Raw genomic sequence first — 20708 nt, forward strand, 5'->3', positions numbered from 1 at the left:
ACTGTTCTCCTTAAAAACAAAACCCCCCAGACCGCACAAAACTTGAGGACCTTTGAGTGTTTACCACCTTCATCATGATTAATAAAGCTATTTATCTATTCCTACTTCTGAAAATGCCGGAGGCCCACAAGTGTGTTTGACCCATGTAGGTCCACTTTGGCTCCCTTATTCATTCTACCCGCTGTGGAACAATAAGCGTGTGTGTGTATGAGAGAGATGCTAGTAAACATCACATGCTTGTTTTAGTATTCATGTGTAGATAGAAGTCTCATGATCAACAAAGTGTTTTTTGAGTTAAAGTACATTGAATAAATGTGTTTTCCCTCTAGTTATAAATGATACACTGCTTGAAATCCAGAGAAGAACTTCTAGGAAGATTTCAGGATTTTGTTTCGTCTTCAGAATAAAGTTCTTCCAGTTTATTGAGTATAAAGTGTAGTGGAGTCCCTGTAAGAGCTATTTCTGTTGTAAAACACTGAATTTTTATCATGTTTATACTCTCTAACTCTATTCTTCCTTCCCCAATCTTCGTACTTTAAAGGTTATTATGGATTTTGACATTTTGACTCAGATACTTATTCTCACTCCACTCCACCTTCATCTGAGCCTTATATTCAGAAACCAGTACTTGTTTATTGTATTTAATTTGCTTCTTCATATTGTCAGTCAGTTAAAAAGCAATTTCAGATATGAGTAAATTTTATTTTATTCATTAACTCTTACTTTTTTTGGCGTTGTGTCTGGAATATGATCATGACAATTCTTTATCAAGTCACTGAAGAGAAAGTCTAAATATTTTAAAAGAATTAATTGTTGATGATTTTTCGACTTAGGACATGAAGAGGCCGTTTTGATGGGAAAGTTGGCTAATGTCATGTTTAGAGGGAACCTCAGACCTGCTCTGCTTTCAGGTTTTCTATTTTAAAAACTTGCATTGGTTCAGTGCTTTGTTATCCCAAAGACTGGAGGGTGATAACAAGGAAAAAAAGTGATTTAAATATTGGAACAATGTGAAGAGAAAGTCTAGGAAGTGATTTATGGATGTGATCCTCTAAATTAGCTAGGGTACCACAAGTACAGACCCGATATCTGTGCAAAGCCACTTATAGTGGTTTCATTGATTGACTTAAAAGGTTGCTTTTTATTTAAAAGGCTGTGTGGTCTCTTGTATTGGACTAAAAAATGAGAAGTTCCAACTTTACTTCTGTTATTATTGCTCTTTGTATTTTTAAAACCTGTATTAAACACTTGCATTATGTAAAATACTATGTCATTTCCTCATGCTTGCCTTTTCATCCAACAATTTAAATAGTAAACTAAGACCTATTTTTACCTCAGGACTGGTCCAGGCAAATATATATATTTGGTTTTCTCACCTTCTGCCATTTTTCTTTTTACAGACTTGGATATCCCATTATCAAGAGTCTGCTCTGTCTGGTATAGAATCTTCAGTGCTTTTTTTTCCCCTCACACAAGTCTGGTCTGTTACCCAACTGTCATCCACACATTTACTTTTTCACTTATTCATCCATCAGCAAAGATTTTTTGAGTGCCCCATAGGTATAAGTCACCACCTAGTTCTTACCCTTGCTTCCTTCCCATTGGAACTTTTTAGGTTATCCTTTTCAGTGTAGGAAATACATAATAATTAAGAGTATTGACTTTGGGGTCATAAAGAGGTGGTTCTGCTTGCTTCCCCCAGTTGGTAGCTGTATGACCTTGGGCAGATAACCTTTTAAAAACTCTGTTTCTTCACTGGTAAATCCAAAGGTTAGGTCTAAGGGCTGATTGAGATAATGCATGAAAAGTACTTGCCAAGAGCCCCAAATATAAAAAGCACTCTAAAATGTTAGTTATTATGTTGCCTATATCTGTTCCAGAGGTATTCATCTCAGGAAATGCATTCCCATCTCAGGAAATGGCAAATCCATTCTGGGGTTTGTCAGGTCATGTCCATATCCGGTCCATCAGTGCATCTTGTCATCTCTTCTTTTTTAAATGTATCCAGAATCTGGTACATTTCCAAGTATCAGGTCAGATTGCGTCACTCTTCTGTCCCCCATTTGCACAGAGCGAAGCCCATGTGGTAGGATGGCCTCGAGGCCTGATCATGATACTGTCTCCCAGATCTCTAGTCCCTTTGTACTCCCCTGCACACACATGCTGTCCAGTCACACTAGCCTCCTGGCTTTTCCTTAAATGCACTAATCATGTGCAGCTCAGGCCTTTCCCTTTGTCTGGATCATTCTTTCCTCAGATGTCTGCTTGCTCTACTTCCTTCTTTCACGTCTGCAACTGTCACCTTATAGTGAGACCGTCTTAACGTCCCTGACACCCATGTTAACTTTTCATTTTCTCCATCAACTTATAACTTTCTAAAATACTGTCTGTTTCATTTTTCTCTGTTTAATGTCTTTTTCTCTCAATCTAGATCCTAAGGTTCAAGGCAACAGGGGTGTTGTTTGTTAGTAACCTTCACATGTAGGCCAGTGCTTGGCACAAATATGCAACAGTGAATATGTGAATAGTGAATAGTGAACAAGTGAATGATGAAATTATGGAATTAGTATGGAATTAGCAAATCTGGACTTCACCACTTTCTATATATTATTTTGGACAAGTAGCTTGAGCTTTCTGAGCCTCATTTTCAATATTTGTAAAATAGGATGATATTCATCCTTGTGTTATAGTAAAATCCCGAGACACTGAGAATAGCATATAAAAACCACTTAGTAAATGTAACATAGAGTTGATGTTATTTCCATGCTCATGTTTAATGGGAATGACCAGGAGTCACTTGCATTTTAATAGTGGTCCTCAGATAAGGCAATGTCTGAAACTGACCAGGCGCTTACAAATGAAATATCCTTTAGTCTCCACTACTACCCTGTGAGGAAAGTATTTTCATTAGGATTCTCCTGGTGAAGAAGTGGAATCTCAGAGTGGTTAAGGATTTGCTAGTGGGTAGCACAGAGAAGGCAATGGCACCCCACTCCAGTACTCTTGCCTGGAAAATCCCATGGACGGAGGAGCCTGGTAAGCTGCAGTCCATGGGGTTGCTAAGAGTCCGACACGACTGAGCGACTTCACTTTCACTTTTCCCTTTCATGCATTGGAGAAGGAAATGTCAACCCACTCCAGTGTTCTTGCCTGGAGAATCCCAGGGACGGGGGAGCCTGGTGGGCTGCCGTCTGTGGGGTCGCACAGAGTCGGATACCACTGAAGTGACTTAGCAGCAGCAGCAGCAGGTCAGGTAGAAATGGACCATATTTCTCCCATCACCATTTATTTTGCCTTCCTGATGCTTTTGATTGTTTGTGTAAAGTCTTTCTAATGATGTGACTTCACCTGATAAAAACATTAAGAGGTAAAATGTGATATAAACATAGGCTGTTGTTGTTTATCTTTTAAGGAAATAGTATTAAATAATTTAAAGCTCTGTCTGCCCTTTTGATAGGCAATTTTTGAAGTGATTATTTCCCAGGGAGTAAATGAAATGATTATATCAATAAACAGTGTTCTGTCAACTGCAAAGAGCTTAACATACATTAATATAATACTGTAGCTAGGTAACTGAAGTAAATAACCTTTAACTTTGTCTTGTACTAAAACAGCCAAGAAGTATCCCACACACAGCTGTCTGAAGCACAAAGTGCATACCACAAAAAACAAAGTACAAGAAATCTTTTTAACAATTATTTTTCAAGAAATTAGATTCAAGGTGCTGAAATAAAGTTCACACTTTTGGCAGGGTACAGGCACAGTCATCTTTAATAAGCCCTTTGACAAGAGTTAAGAAGAGTTCCAGGTGAATTTTGAGACATAAATACCAAGGAGCTTCAAAACATTTGGAGAAATTCTTTTTTTTTAATCCTAGCACAGTGCTGCTCAGTGCAAATGATGTTCATATTACCTGGTTAGGTATCACTAGATGCTAAGACCTGCATTAGCAGAGCTGGACCTTGGGGGCACTTCACTAGTAATAATGTCTTTTGTATAGCATAATTTTTTAGTTCATCAAGGACTTTGCCATATGAACTTGTACTTTTTTTTTTTTTAATGAAAGTGATACACTCCATCTTGCTCATACTTGTCATTATGCATAAAGCATAACCTGAGCCAGGGTTCCTGCTGAGGGAAACATGAAATTTGTACTCTTGAAGTCCTTGAGATTTTCACTTATTTGGAAAAACCCCAGTAAGTAAGGAAGGCAGGGTGCTTTGGTCCAATCAAGTAAATGATTAAAACAATTAGCAGGGCTTTGATGTTCCCCTGGTCCAGTACTTGCTTATCTTTAATGTAAACTGTTGGAGTTGCCTCCCAGCTAGCGTTGCCATTTTCATCATGCCTCTTAGCAGTTTGTCTTTTTCCAAGTAGGCAGAGAAATCTTTCAAAACCCTGCTGCAAGCAACTGTACTGCTCTTCTGCTTTGAAAACTTTGATTCTATAGTCTCCAATCAGTAAAATAAAGAACATTACTTTTGTGTAATCTTCCTTAAAATAGCCCCAGATTATCCTTAACTATCCGAGGGTACCCCCAAGTGCTCTGTGTTCCAGCCACACAGAACTACTGATACGTCTCTATGTCTGTCCCAGACGTCCTTTCCTGAGCTCCTCCTCCCAAATCGCATGTAATTACCTACTTTCCATTTTTCCATTCTTAGCTGTGAGTACCAGGTGAAATGGGGCTTCCCTGGTGGCTCAGATGGTAAAGAATCTGCCTGCAATGCAGGTGACCCAAGTTCAGTCCCTGGGTTGAGAAGATCCCTGGAGAAGGAAATGGCTACCCACTCCAGGATTCCTGCCTGGAGAATTCCATAGACAGAGGAGCCTAGAGGGTTACAGTTCATGGGATCCAAAGAGTCATACACAACTGAGCAACTAACACTTTCGATTTACTTCACCAGGTAAAATATTGGCTTGTAGTAAAACGCATTACATTTCTGATATCTACGCCAGATACCAGTCCCTCTAGTGTATAAACCGTGACTGAAGGCCTGTGGATTATCAGGCAGGGAATAAAGTTTCAGCCTGTCACTGCTGTTGGTGAAAGCAGTGGCTTGAAAGATACTGATGGTGGCATCTAGCTCATGATTTTATTATTATGAGAGGAAATTGAATAGTGTGAATTAGTCCAGTTCTCAGAGGTGCAGTGTTCTGTATAAGTAGAGTTGGAAAATCAGAATGAATGTCAGTGATGCATTGCAAAAGGACAATCAGATCAACTCAACTACTTATACTGATGCTCAAAGGAGAAGGAAAAAAATTAGAGCAATCCTGGTCAGTCACATGATCCCAGTTCTTTCCAATCATGGTATCAAGTCAGTTTGAATAGTAGTAGTAGATTCATTTATCTTAGAAGCAGTATGAATCTTTTATGTCAATTGGCTTTATTATTAGGAACTTTCTAAACAACATGAAAGAAGGCAAGATTTTGGAATCTATGACTTTGTGTGGAGAAGATGTAGTATAGAATGTTGAAGGCACTTGGCTTGAATTTGAATCCTGGCTCTGGCGTAGGCTTGTTCTGTTCTTTGATGTAAGCTACTAAACTCAGTTTAAACATTGCTTCCGATAGAGTATCTCTTCATTAGGTTGCTATGAAATTTGAATGAGATGTTTGTAAAGCCCTTTAGCATAGTGTCTGCAAAGTGGTAGGTCTTTAATAAATGTTAGCCTTAGTAATAATGAGAACAGTGCGGAACCTGGTGCTGAAATGGGATGGTAGCTGTAGGGATGGGGTTGAGGGTGTATCAGTGCTTGTTACTGGCCCATCATCCTTGAAGTCTTTGGATTCAGCTGCTCTTCCCTTTCCTTAGTGGAAGGAATGGCAGGTTGCTCTGCCTTCTTCTCATCTCATTTATACAAGGGGGCTTCTCTTTTGTAGTTCCACTCAGTTTATCCAGTTTTTTGGTTGCCTACTATGAGGCCAGCACTGTGCTATGCCCTGAAAGTAAACAGCCCTTTCCCTGGGGACTTTGTGATCTAGAGAGGGAGACAAATACATAAACAGATAATTTTACTATGATCTGCTAAGTGCTAAGATAAAAGCACTTTTACTTAAGATAAAAGCTCAATATGGGAGCAGAATTGAATTTTAAAAAGTTAAAATGTTTTTAGACTGCGTATACCCTGTAGCATAGTCAGTTTGAACAGCCTCAATCCTGGGTTAACAGTACAGTCACCGAACGTTTGTACTGATCATCAGAATGCTTTATGGGAAGTACAGAGGGGAAAGCAGTTTTGGTGGTCTGGACAACAGGCTGGTATCACTAGGCAAACTTTTGTCAGCCTCCTCACGTAGGGAGTCAGGAAGCGGAGATGAGCGCTGTTGTTCAGGTTATGTAAGTTTTGAAATTTGGGGCCCACTAGGAGACATTGATTCCACTTTGGAGTATGAGACAAGAATATGTAAACATGTTTACCATAAAAGAATAAGACCAGATTATCCTATTCACTCGGCTAGTGTCTAAGTCAATGAATCTGTTAGAGGAAATGAAGACTAAGCTGTAAACATGATTGGAAATATTTTTTGAAACATTTCCAGATTTGTTGGGGTGTATTAGAGAAATCAAGGGCCAGGAATGGCTTTTGATTCAAGTCCCAGCTCTTCTGCTCATGGATCTGTTAATTAAATAGGCAGCACCTGCTCTGTTCCGTTGTTTTCTGTTATTATTATTATAATATGAATCTATTAGTGGCCACACTGGATCTTTGTTGCTGTGCACAGCCTTTCTCCAGTTGCGGTAAGCGGGCTGCTCTTCATTGCAGCGTGCAGGCTTCTAGTTGCGGTGGCTTCTCTTGTTGCAGAGCGCAGGCTCTAGGCACACAGGCTTCAGTAGTTGTGGCTCATGGGCTTAACTGTGGAATCTTCCCAAACGAGGATCTAACCCACGTCCCCTGCATTGGCTGGTGGACTCCCAACCACTGGAGCACCAGGGAAGTCCCTTCTTTGTTTTCTTATCATTCATAAGGGAGTGGTAGTAGCATGCATAGCATGGCTGTGGGAGTTGGGACCTGTACTAAGGCAGGGTTGTTGTTCAGTACTACAGTTCTCTCTTGAAACAATATAAATATTGGAGAGGAACAGCTACCTCCAAATTTTTTTGAATGTTATAACTCAGTTTGGACATGTGGAAATTACAGAGCCCACAAAGCAAGATTCTGAAGTTAAAAATAACAACAATAAAATAAATATATGCCTACTTTCCACAAAACACTTATTTAAAAATGAGTCAGAGTTATATGTATTTAGTTGTCTACATGCGGCTGCCTTGCTTGTGTGTGGGTGGTGAAGGGAGTTGATGGGGGAACCACACCAGAATTCCTCACTGGTAGAAGTTTCAGAGAAACTAACTTCTTAGCTGACAGCCCTGTACAGTTCTGATGGGCATATAGCAACTGTTTCTGCTTCAGGACTCATTGGCCTTGAGGTGTTTCTGTGTATTCTCTTCTAAAAGTGGTCTTTGGACACTTCCAAAGATTTTGCATGAAATTGAGTTGACAGCTGGCCCCTTCTGGCATTCTTGCGTATTGAATACTGTGAAAATGCATGATGTTTGTCTTTGTTCTTAACTACTTTTATCTACATTCTTTGGTGTGAGAACAATGTAGGTCTATAACTGGGTGATGAATCTCATGTGAAAAAAAAAAAAAAATGCCATCCCTTAGTGATCTGAACTCCAGCCCCTAAGAACAGATATTTCAGAGTATTTATGAAGAAGGAAATTGGTTAAAAGTTTTATGACTAGAAGGCACAATGACTGTCTGTGTTGCTAAATTTTACTGCCAGTCTTTTTGTGTGTTTCCATAACTTTTCTAAATAATTAAGCCAAGTCTTCATTAGCTTAGTTTGTGGTCTTAATTGATATTCATCTGCCCAGAATGTTGGACTGGAACTTGGGAGGCAGCCTTGGAGCCTATTCTCAGATTTTCCGTTAACTTCAAGTTAATTCAGGCTTGTGACTTGATCTTTGTATCTTTAGCTACGTGTAAAATGAGAATTTTATTATTATCCTAAATTTAATCAGCTTTATTGCTGAATAAGAAAAGAGTTACAGCTTAGTGTGAGCACCATATGGGCTCACCAAGACTGAACCCCAGAATTAGATAAATTAGTCACCCATACCCAGCCCTGGAGGACCTAGAAAGGCTTTTGTTCCTATGGGCAGACTGGCCCCCAAAGAGGAAAAACAGAGGAGCTGAGCAAGATTTAGGGGTGGGGCCTGAGTATCAGCATTTTAAGAAAGCTTCTGTACTTGAAGTACACATCTGTGTTAGGGCCTTGCTCTTTAGGCATGTTACATATTTTGCAGTGCCTCTAGGCCCTTGCATGCACCTAGGTTAAGCATATGTGCATTCTTCGCTGGGAAAAAAATTCTATAGATCTTCCAAACTCCAATTTGAGTTTGTCTTCCTCTGCGAAATCTTTGCCTTCCTTCTCAGTTCACACAAGCAGAGTTCCCCAAGTTCTCCTGCCTGCAACTACTCTGCCATAGACTTAGCTATTTCATGAAACTTATTCTGTGCTGAAATTATTTGACAAAGAAGACTGAACATTTTTATAAAAGTCTGTACATGTGCACACATTTTTCAATGTTAAAAAAAAAAAGAAGATCTGAAAGTATAGGCACAAAATTATTAAGGGATCTTAACTCCAAGGAGAAGGATTTGGGTAGAAGAGGATATTTATTTTTCGTTAGTTGGTGATCAGTTTACCTCTGTGTTTCTTTAATTTTTAAATGATCTGTTTTATGATTAAAACATAAAAATGATTATCTAAAATAGGAAGAGTCATCATTCCAATTTCAGACCACAGTCTGCCCTCTCATATCCCTTTCTCTCTCCCTACTCTTTTACTTCCCTAAGTCCTCATTTGATCAGAAGTATGATGAGGTAACAGGGAAGGGACAGTACTTACTGTTCTCAGTCTCAGACTTGTCTTGGTACCATAACTAGGAATTGATCTTTTCCAAATCCCTCTTTGTTGAGTTGTTGTGAATCTGAACGGGTAACAGAAAGAGAGGGACTACTTGTTTTTTGCTCTAACGCCGTGTATCTTTTCTCTGCAGGTGAACCGTGGAAGTGAAGTTTTGAAGGATGGGTAAAGACTTCCGTTATTATTTCCAGCACCCCTGGTCTCGCATGATCGTGGCTTACTTGGTGATCTTCTTTAACTTCTTAATATTTGCGGAGGACCCAGTTTCTCACAGCCAAACAGAAGCCAATGTTATTGTTGTTGGAAACTGTTTTTCGTTTGTAACAAATAAATATCCTCGAGGAGTTGGCTGGAGGCTTCTGAAGGTGCTTCTATGGCTACTTGCCATTCTCATAGGACTAATAGCTGGCAAATTTCTATTCCATCGGCGTTTGTTTGGTAAGTACCCATGAAATGTAATGTAGGTAATTATTAAATTCTATTCTCCAAGATAGAGCGTTGTTATTTCTAAATGCCGGTTTAGAATGCATTTCATTTGCCTTCCAGCGTTAATTTGCTGTGTGCTCTGGTAGCTCTGGTTCTTCAGATATTCCCTGTACTTGTCTATGGTGTACTTGTCTATTGCCTGAGGAATATTAGCATGAGATAAAATTAGTTCTAAACTTAATTTTTTAAAAAAAGTTGTTACATCTAAAATGAATGTGTGAAATCTTACTTCAGGAAGATGTGTAAATAGCTCTTTTCCCAGAAGTAGTACCTAAGTGTAATGTCATAAAGGGTTTGTAAATCATAAACAGAATGATTCCGTATCATTAAAGTAGGCTAACCATTGCCCATATATTTACACCTATTGTTCATTCAGGGAATTAGAATGGGAACTCTAACTTGTTACTTTCATTTCTTTCCTTTTTGTTTTTGTAATTTTGAACATTGGTTCTAGATGTTTATTTTGAGCATCCTGGTCAACCAGAGACCACTATTATAGTAAGGAATCTCTTGGTAGTAAGCAACAGAATAAGAGACTAAATTAGTTTATGTTTAAAAATAACTTACTATATGGATTTTGGGATATTTCACAGAGACCAGGGATAGAATTTGTTTTGATAATTGGGATAAATGGAAACGAGGCTTGAATTCTATCTGGATGATGAGACAAAGGATGTTCTTTGTCTCAACTTCTCTATCATATCTGCTTTCTTTTCTTTTCACCCTTAAGGTCAGTTTATATCCACTTAGAATGTCTTGACTCTTGTCCCCGAGTTTAAACTCTTAGGTTTAAACAAAGTTGACTCAGTTTGGATGTGGTTCCTACCTCTGGTCCAAACTATTTTGGCCAGGAGGTGGGTACTATTTATTCAACAAATTCATTGGTTACTTATTATGCCAGGCACTATTCTAGACTCTGAATCGAAAACGCAGGGTATCTACCCTCATAAACACATTCTACAGAAGGGAGAAATGTTCTAATCAAATAAATGTATAAAATGCAAAGAGGTGGTAAGTGCTGTGGGGGGAAATAAAGTTTTAAATGCTCCTGGGTCAATTAGGAAGACAATTTAGCAATGAAACTTTGAATTTAGCAATTATAAGATCATAGGTAACAGTGTGGTTATTTTCAGTCTAGAAGTTTGGTTAGAAACAGATGGCAGTGGTTTAGGAAATAAACAAAAATATATGTACCTATATACACATAATGTTACATGTATATTCTTCTCAATCTCTACTCCTCAAACTGTAGCCATCTGTTTCTATTACATAAACATAGAAAATGTATATCTTTTATATTTATTATAAAATATGTGGTTTCAAGAAATTTGATGAGGAAATGGGAAGTAGCTAAAACTGGAAAAGGGGCCAAGGGGAGATTTTGTTTTTATTTCAGGTGATGGTGGTTTTGAGAGGTGAGATTAATTGACCTGCTTGTCGTTGTGGGGGAAGAAGTTAGATTGAAGCACAGGTAAAGATATAGAAGGAAGACAGTATCTCTGAAGGTTTCTTTGGTTTGTGACTTAGGACCCAGGCACAAATAGTGGTCTTAGGACAGTAAGAGAGACTTAGTTCCTCAGAGATAATCATGAGTGAGATCAAGGTTGATACTCTAGTAGGTATATTTGAGGCAGAGGAGTGGGGAGGGGAGTGTCCTCCCACCTCGAGATTTCTGTTTCACTATGAGGAAGGAAGAGCTTACGATAAAGATAGAGGGATTGATGAACAAGGGCTTAAGAAAGTGGTCAGCATTTTTTTTTTTTTTAAGAAATCTTATTTATTTATTTGGCTGCATTAGGTCTTAGTGCGTGGGCTTCTCTCTAGTTGTCCCTCATGGGCTGGCTTTGTTACCCAGAGGCATGTGGGATCTTGGTTGCCTTACCAGGGATCAAACCCATGTCCCATGCATGGGAAGGTGGATTCTTATCCCAGAAAGTGGTCAACGTTTGAAAGAGTTACAGTAGGGAATGTGGATGTGAACTGACTAGGACAGGGTTTACTGATGATTGCCAAGGGCTGTGGTGGTTAGTCACTATAAATTTCAATGACAGCAATCTGAATAGTGGCGCAGCTTTCTCTGTGAGAGTTCTGTTACCTGGCACAGAATTTGAGTGATTCATCTGGTTGGGGAATGCTCAGGCTTGCTGTATTAGAAACAAAGGATGGAAAACAAATGGAAAGTTCTAGGGAAAGAGTTGTTGATATGATTAGCAGAGGGTTCTGGCTGGACGTGGAAAGGAGGTGGGGAAGACAATGGTTTGGGAGGAGTGGACAGGGGCCTGAAGATGTGGACAAAACCTAACTGATGAACAGGTACTCCTGTTCAGAGAAGGGGAAGGACTGATGGATGTGGTTAGATGGCATGTTGTAGCAGAAATACAGCCATTTGTTAGTGGTGATTCTCAACTAGGGTATGTTCTGAAGATAGTGGATCCTAAAGTTAAATGGAGAGATGGGTCATTGATACGAAGGATAACTAGGAATTGGATATGAGCTGGGCCATCCACTGAACATTGAACAGGTGTGGTGTTATGATACTAATCACATGGATATAAGAGGTCAAGAGGAAGGGTAAGCAGGAGATGATCAGTTTTTAAAGATGGGTGAAGGGTGCTAGACAAGCAGAACAATAGATGTCAGTTATAAGCAATGGCTGGATGTATCTGTAACCCATTCCATAAATTTGCTCAATATAGAAAACTAATGCAAATTCAGACTAGAACATCCAGTTTTTCCAGAATATCCAATAACCAGATTATCTGCCTATGTATAAAAGACTGAATGAAAATCATAAGGTGAAAAAAAAAAGAAAATTTAGGTGAAGGTAATGGTTTTAATAATACAGGCAGATAATTTGGCTTTGTAATTATTACATTTTGTTAAGTTACTCTTTTGTGGTCTTATCTCTTATACTAAAATTACATTTAGTCATGGCTTTTTAATTTGCTTACTGATATCATTCACCCCTGAAAAAAAATCACTCTAGATTTCATGTAGTTTATTGACTACAAGTTATTTTAAAATAATGCAAAAGTATGTCCTCTTTTTTTTTTTCTTACAATAGATAAGATTTTATAGAATAGTCAGCTTTATCACTTTTATTTGGTAAGTTACTTTTTTCTTTTCTCCCCTTATTAAAAGTCTATGAAATTATGTGGGGTATTAGAAAAGGGATAATAATCTTCAGCAACTGTTGGTGATTACTAGATAAGATAACTGGACTCCTGATTTAATTTTTTAATGAACTCCAAACTAGTCTCCTCCTTTCTTTCTCCATGGCTGTTGTTTCTTCTTTCACTCACAAATTCTTGTTGGTCATTTTCTCCTAATAGTTCTCTCCTCCTCCAACTCATTCTGGATTTTGCTACTAGAATATATATATACATATATATATATATTTTTAACATGGGTAAATGGCTCCTATCAGCTACAGGAAAAAATCAAAACTTCAAAGCACATTATTGTCTGCTCCTGCCTGACTTTTAACCTGGTCTCTTTCCACATGCTATGGAATTGTTTGCTAGTTCTCAAACCTGCTGTCTTCTCAATTCTCTGTCCCTTTGCATGCGTGCTCCCTGTGCTCATCATGCTTGTCCCCTTCTTGTTAATTTGGCCAATTTCTCTTTTTCCTTCATATCCAAGTTCAAGTATTATGTTCTCTGTGATACTTTCTCTGACTCCCTCCTATCAGATGAAGTTGTTTTCTCTCAGCTCCCACTGTGTCCATTTGCACCAAAGCACATACAGGAGGAAACTCTGGAACTGATAGCCATGCAGCCTTGTGGAAAAGAATCCACATTTTAATGCAGGCACCTGCATTGGTTTGGAATGTGATGAATGTTTTCATCGTTGTTCCCTTTTGTACATAATTCATTTTTTAAAAAGGCCATATTTAAACCTTTAGCAGTTTGTAGATGCAAGCTTGTGGTAGGTGGTGGTAATGGTGATGATGGTTTATGTATCTTAAGAGCTATGGGATTGTTCACTACAAGCACAGACACTTTTGTTATAGAAATTGGGATGGTTTACAAAATAATCAAAATTATTGCTTGACCAAGTAAACAGATTCCTTTTTTGTAATTCTTTAATGAAATAAAAATATTAAATAGAATGTCACTCCCCCTTGCATTTCACTAATTTGTTGACTTTCCCCTCATTTATTTTATTATGAAAAGTCTTCTCTTAGTATATTTTAGAAGGTCAACACAATATTGGCATTTTAAAGTGTGTGTGAGGAAGAGTGAATGATTGTATGAGCACACAATTGAATACAGTTCATTGGATATAAATCTTATTTTTATGAGACATGAAAACTATAAGCAATTTAGTTCATAACATGAAACCCTGTCATGATTTATAGTTTGTAGTGGGATTTGTCCTAAATTAAAATACCAACTCTTGCAAATTGGAAACTGCTTTTTATCAGAGACAGAAATGATTACATGCATTTAAAACTATCCCCCTCTCACCTGTGCTGTATGACTGGAATAAAATGAGGGAGTTGGTTTTCCTACATATTAGCACTAAACTTGTAAGATTTCAGACTGGTCACAAATCCCAAATTTCCCAAATGTAGAATATAATTTAAGAGCACATGTGAAATCAGAATTAATACATTTCAGTTAAATTTCTTTAGTTTTAACACTGAATCTTGTTGAGGTATTATATTAGGATTTACAAAAATTGGATTTCATTGGACTATCAGTTTGTACTTTTCCAGTGCCTCTGTTTTCCATTTTTTTGGATGATTCCATTGTTTAAAAAATTAAGCATGAATTTAAATAATGCCTTTTATAGAATTGTTTATTTGAGATATCCATCAATAGAGAAACCTGAAATTATTATGCCACTAAGGCTTATTATGCTGCAAACTCTGGGAGATGTGAAGGACAGGGAAGCGTGGTGTGCTGCAGTCCATGGAGTTGCAAAGAGTTGGACACGACTGAGCAAGTGAACAGCAACAACAAAACATATGAAAAGGGGAACTTGATTTTTTGAGCTTATCCAAGAAATCATTTTTATTCCAAAAAAGGAATTGAAATGATTTACAAAGCATTTGTGTTTAGCACATATGTTTCTAGAGTAGAAAATGATTCCATAGAATCAAATATGTTTTGATTTCATGAGTTTTGCTCCCTTGTAGGTTTTGTGCTTCCTTAGAGGCTGGACAAAAGGGAGTGTGTGATACATCACATAGCTTTGGATATCCAAAATGACAGAAACGATGCAGATTGAATTTCATAGGGGAATCTTTCTGTGCAGTAAATTCTGGAATTTCTTGCCCTAAATTCTAGTAAGGAGATTTTTTTTTTTTTTTTTAATATAGAAAACACTGAATGGTGAGGTGGCAAGTGCAGAAGTAGATTTCATATTCTTGTGTTTTAAAATGAACTTTCTTAAAGGTTTAGAGTATAACTTTTAAGAAGTGATCAGTCTAAGTAATACCTTCTGATTGAATAGCTTTATCTAGGGATGGATATTAAAACCTCAAGATTGTGATAGACTTATTTCTCAAACAGACTGCTCCTGCTATTTGTATTCCTTTGTTTCTTTTTGTTTTCTAACATCTGCAGAGTGCCTATTCGTTGCAATTTTCTTTTTAATTTGGATGAAGGGCAGGCAATGTGGGTGAAGGGCAGGTCGACTAAGAATGAACTGACTAGTATAGTGTATAAAAATGATTCTGGGCCTGTTAATATTGTCTAGTTCCTTTTTTCAAACACACATATACATAATTTGTATAAATTATTTATTAATTTTTTATTTCCTAGCCATACCATAAGCCTCACAAGGTCAAGAATAATGCTTTGTTGCTTATCATTTAATCCTCAGTGCCTAAAACAATGCCTGGAACATAGTATTATTTGATAAATCTGAATGAATAAATACATTAATTTTTTTTGTCTTTTACATGTTATCTTTGCCAGTGTTGCCTTTTTATTGTAAGCTATAGAAGAGTACTCATTTGTTCATTTATAAGATATCAGACATGGCCCCTGCTCTCAGGGAATTTAAAGTCTGGTTAAAGATAAGATACATATGCATGAAAAATTAATTACTTTGATAATACAGGAAATGCATATCAAGTATCAAATGAATAGAACAGATAGTGAGAGCTGTGGGAATTCAAAAAGGGAGGTCACAGTGGACCAACAAGGGGAAAGAAAATTGCTGCCAATGTGGGATTTAAGGGAGTCTGAAGCATGAGTGAGTTTAAAATTATCAAATATGAAGCAAAGGATTCATTACAGATTTCAGGTCATGAGGTAGATGGTGTAGACAAAAGAAATGAGAACAATTTAGCTGTTTTTTAGAGTGGAGCAAAACTGAGGAGGTCATACTCATTTTGACTGGGGTGAATGGTTTGTGTTAGGAAAGAACAGGAGATACAGTGGAAAGATAGGCTGAGTCTAAATTCTTTGTCTTATATGGTGGTCTCAGACTTTGGACTTTATCACTGCAATATTTGAATCAAGGAAAGTATCCAAACAGATGGGAGATGATTACAGGATTAATCTTGAAGCAGAATCTACTGGAAATTGGAGGGAGAGAGATTAGGGGAGTAGAAAGGAGTAGGAGAAGAATTGATGCTTCTGAACTGTGGTGTTGGAGAAGACTCTTGAGAGTCCCTTGGACTGCAAGGAGATCCAGCTGGTCCATCCTAAGTCAGATCAGTCCTGGGTGTTCATTGGAAGGACTGATGCTGAAGCTGAAACTCTAATACTTTGGCCACCTGATGCGAAAAACTGACTCATTGGAAAAGACTCTGATGCTGGGAAAGATTGAAGGCCAGGACGAGAAGGGGGTGACAGAGGATGAGATGGTTGGATGGCATCACCAACTCGATGGACATGAGTTTGAGTAAACTCTGGGAATTGGTGATGGACAGGGAGGCCTGGCATGCTGCAGTCCATGGGGTCACAAAGAGTCGGACACAACTGAGCGACTGAACCGAACTGAAAGGAGTAGGAAAGTATTTTGGGAGCCTCATGCTTGAGACTTCTCACTCAGGCCGGTCTGGCATAGGGGTGAGATAGTGGGCAACAGAGTGGGAGGTACTGGAACCTTTTGCAGCTTCCACAGCTAATGAGATGTGAGGAGGTGAGAGTAAGGGTGAAGTAATGGGGATCTAGGAAAGCTGGTATTGTTGACTAAGGGAATGATAATCTTATTAAAAAAAGAAAGTCATTAGGAGAATCCAGTTAGAGATAATGAGTTCAGTAAATGATAGGTTCAGGTAATAAGAACAAAGGCAAAACCCAACTTACTTTGACCTGTACTCAGTAAGCACAGATTGCATTCACATATCTTAATCCAGGCCCACCACTGCTTACCCAAACCTGGAGACCAGATGTGTTTAAGATTTCAGTGTTTGTACTTATGGTAATAGACTTCCCTGGCAGCTCAAAGGGTAAAAGTGTCTGCCTACAACTCAGGAGACCTGGGTTTGAACCCTGGGTTGGGAAGATCCCCTGGAGAAGGAAATGGCAACCCACTCCAGTACTCTTGCCTTGAAATCCCATGGACGGAGGAGCCTGGTAGGCTACAGTCCATGGGGTCACAAAGAGTCGGACATAGATGAGTGACTTCACTGCCCTACAGGACTGAAGATATACTCCATCATCAAATACATCAATATATCTGTAGCTGAATGTATATGTAGTCACTTGAAGTGGTATAAAGGCTATAAACCCGCTCAGATGGGCTCAGGTTAGGTTTTGCTGCTAAGTGAATTCAATCAAAAGGTTGAAGGCAAAAGGAAAAGGGGGCAGCAGCGGATGAGGTGGTTAATTAGCATCACCAACTCAATGGACATGAATTTGAGCAAACTCTGGGAGATAGTAGAGGACAGAGGAGCCTGGAGTGCCACAATCCATGAGGTGGCTGAGAGTCGGATATAACTTAGCAACTGAACAACAACAAGAATTCAGATTTGGTCAGGTCTTGCTAGTAAATTGGTTGCAAAGATAGAGTCTTTTGGTTTTAATTACAGAAATTGGATAATGGATCTGTACTTGACTATAAGCAAAGTTTCATATAAATCTTTGGTTTCCTCACGGTATCTATCTGCATAGAAATCATGATTCTTTTTTCAAAGGCTGTGATGAAAAAAGTAATGATTTGACTGATAAGAAACAAAAGAAAAATACATGTTGAAGGTTTCTTTTTCTTGTGTTTATATTATGCAAAATATTAAGAGTTTGCTGTCTTCTATGTACCTAGGTCTATTTTAGTTTTAAACAGGAAGTGCTAAATACAGCATTCTCAAAACATCTAGAAATTTGAGGAGACAAATTCTAGGAATTTTTTTCCTTTCATTTTATTTAAACAAAAGCCTGTCACCTATAAAATACCAAGTAACTCAACAATGTTTTGTCACTTAATGGATTTAATAAAGGTAAAAGCTTGTTTATTTTCTGTTGTCTTGGCTTTAAGTCTAGTTTGAAATTTTTTTCTTTGTATTTGAGTTATACATATGATTTTATCATTTCAAAATAGAAAATATTCAGACATTTCAGAAAGTGTGGATAAGATAGTCCTCGGGATACAGGAATGTCAAACATGAACAGATTTAATCAGATATCTTATAAGGAAAAATTATTAATTTAATGCAATGATGTTAATATGATCCAATCTCTTTTGTGCTAATTTGAGATCTCAATAGCTGAATAGTATAAATGACCCTGAAAGTTGATAATAACTATTCTGATAGTTTATAGTACATTAAAAATATGTGTATTTATTATTACCCAAAGTGATTGTCCAATTGACTTATTTTTAGTATTGCATTCTCAAGATGCTACGTACCTCATTTTGGAGGAGAACAAATGCCATATATGTAGACAAAATGCTATTTACATAGAATATCCATAGTTTTAAGCTTTGTCTTCTCAAGATACAAGATCATGTTTGATACTCATGATAGATACTATTTAAATGTTTATCACCATCTTCGTTCTCAACTGTGTATACACAGTACCAGAGTCTTCATTTTTCTAGACACTTGAATTGTCAGCACATGATTCCTTTTTGTAGAGTAAAATAATTTCAGAGTGACCACAGAGTTCATATTGAAGAAAATGTTACACCATTGCATGGAGTGGCATTTAATATGGGAGGAAAAAAGCAAAGGATTTTGATATGTGAAGTTAGGAAATGTAAGCTAGGAAAATGATTGACATTTAGCATTAAAATAATCCCCAAGGAACACCCCTCTTCATAGGGGAATTTGATGTCTGAGAGTTATTAAACTTGGCAGCCCTTTCCATAAAATTTCTCCTGTTACTTTAATGTTCATTGTCTTTGAGAAGGCAAGGAAGGTGAGGCTGGAAACTGCAAGTCTGTGGCCATTTCTCCCCACACCTGCTTCTTAGGTGCCTTCGGTTAGTTTGCAGCGCAGCCAGCTGTGCATCCATTAGCACTAAAGGGCATCAGCCGCAGCTTCCAATGTGTTAGGATCCTCTGGCTGCTCTGCTTCCCATAGGACAGAGAACACAAACACTATAAAAGATACCTCAAGGACTTCCTAGAACTAATTCAGATTAGGGCATGGTAATTAAGCAATTATTAACCAAGTACCTTTCTAGGTACTTTTTACTGTACTCGGTAGAGATGAGTCATTCAGGGGCCAAGGCACCCTTTCCTTTCCAGAGTCAATAGTGGCCTCCACTTTCTCTTCTCATTTCCTACTTATGGGAGGTAATGGTAGAAATTTCTTAAGAAAGCATCTATCAAATGGAATTGATTGCAGCAGAGAGACCCCCTCCCCCCACACACATGGTGCTAAGAGAAACTGCTTCCACCGATGAGCGAAATGTAACTAACCAGTTAAACAATACTTAGTAAAATTTGAAGTGAAGAGTGCTTGATCACTTTTCATTTAGAATCACACTGCTGAGGTTTTGTTTTTCAAATAGTAGAATAGTCCTGGGTGGGAGGGGACTGTGATTTGAAAGAGTACTGACAAATAAAAGTTTCCCCTTGTTTGTTTCTTTTCTCTTTTATTAATACCCATACCTTAGAATCATTTCTTGAAGGTTTTTTACTGGGTCGAAGTGTTATGCTACTTGGGAGGGTGATGAACTAACAGAGATGTTAACAGTGGACATCCTTGGGAGATCTAGGTTCCGAAGATAAGTGCTGGTGGATGGGAGAATGCTGGAGAGTGTTCTGATGTGGTAGCTGTGTTGCTGTGCAGAGTTCTAGGTAGAAGGGGAGAAGAAAAGAAGAACTGGAGGAACACAGGGAATCAGGCTGGAACATGAGGTGCATAGCCTTGCCAAAGACAAACTCTAGTTGCTTTCAGTGGTAGACTTGAAGCTGCACACTTGATTTTGAATATCAGTGGTGGTTGAAGTAGTCCTGTTGTTTTCGGTTTTTATTTTTATCATGGCTGTGACCCAGACTTATTGCTGATGGATAAACAGAAATGTTCAGGGTTGATTAGCTTGGCTCCAAGGTCACAGCAGTAGCCAGTTGTAAAATTGGAACATAAACTGAAGTCTCCTGGTGCCCGGACATGCGCCTATTCAGGTTCCCAGATGGTGAACTGACAGCCTGCAAGCCTCGCCTGCCTCAGGACTGGTTTTTGCAGAGCCACTCCCCATGGCTTCGCTCCACTTTGCCCGTGTGCAGGGATGTTTCCTGGCATCCCCTCATGCCTGACCAGCCCTCTGTTTTGGACGAAGAATGTCATTTAGCTGACCCCGCAGAATGTCGTGCAGTTTTCCGGGAAGAGCCTGTGGTTGGTGCTGACCTGGAAGATCTGAGCACGATGGTCTCTGCTCATGTAGCCATCAGTCATCTCACAGCCTTGCTGGACTTTACTTCCTCCCCAGATTCCAGGGGAATGTGATTACACGTCAGGATTTCCCTTGTCTGTGCTTGCATGATTCTTTGTGTGTTCTTGAGAATATGCCCATCGAAATGGATAGGCCCGCTAAGAGTAAGTGCGTGAGCAGACATGTAAACTTGGGAGAGTGAGTCAGAACTTCCCTTCCACCAGCCCCAGAGTGTTTGTATTGTAAGTTGATTGTTTGTGAATTTTAAACTTCATGTTCTCCTGCTGCTGCCACATTCCTACAAACACCTGACCTAGGTGACCAGGGGCACCAGGGTGAGGAGGCTGGCCTCTGCCACAAGTCCCTCTTTTTGAACTCCCTAAACTGTGACCTAGTGACATTCAATGAACACATGATCAGTTGCTAAATTGTGTCTGACTCTTTGCGACCCCAGGACTGTAGCCCACCAGGCTCCTCTGTCCATGGGATTCTCCAGGCAAGAA

At 38.6% G+C, this 20708-nt stretch overlaps 1 protein-coding gene across 4 annotated transcripts in view; it reads left to right on the forward strand.

Annotated features, from left to right (window-relative positions):
- TMEM117 (transmembrane protein 117) overlaps nt 1–20708 on the forward strand; it is a 611331-nt gene that overhangs the window by 14920 nt on the left and 575703 nt on the right. For all 4 annotated transcript variants that reach the window (XM_027542636.1, XM_027542638.1, XM_027542639.1 and 1 more), the window contains one exon: nt 9072–9376. In XM_027542636.1, coding sequence (XP_027398437.1) covers nt 9100–9376 — 277 coding nt within the window. In that variant the 5' untranslated portion in view covers nt 9072–9099. The remainder of the gene's footprint in view (nt 1–9071; nt 9377–20708) is intronic.

The sequence above is a fragment of the Bos indicus x Bos taurus genome, chromosome 5 (genome assembly GCF_003369695.1).
Source record: "Bos indicus x Bos taurus breed Angus x Brahman F1 hybrid chromosome 5, Bos_hybrid_MaternalHap_v2.0, whole genome shotgun sequence".
Lineage (NCBI taxonomy): Eukaryota > Metazoa > Chordata > Mammalia > Artiodactyla > Bovidae > Bos > Bos indicus x Bos taurus.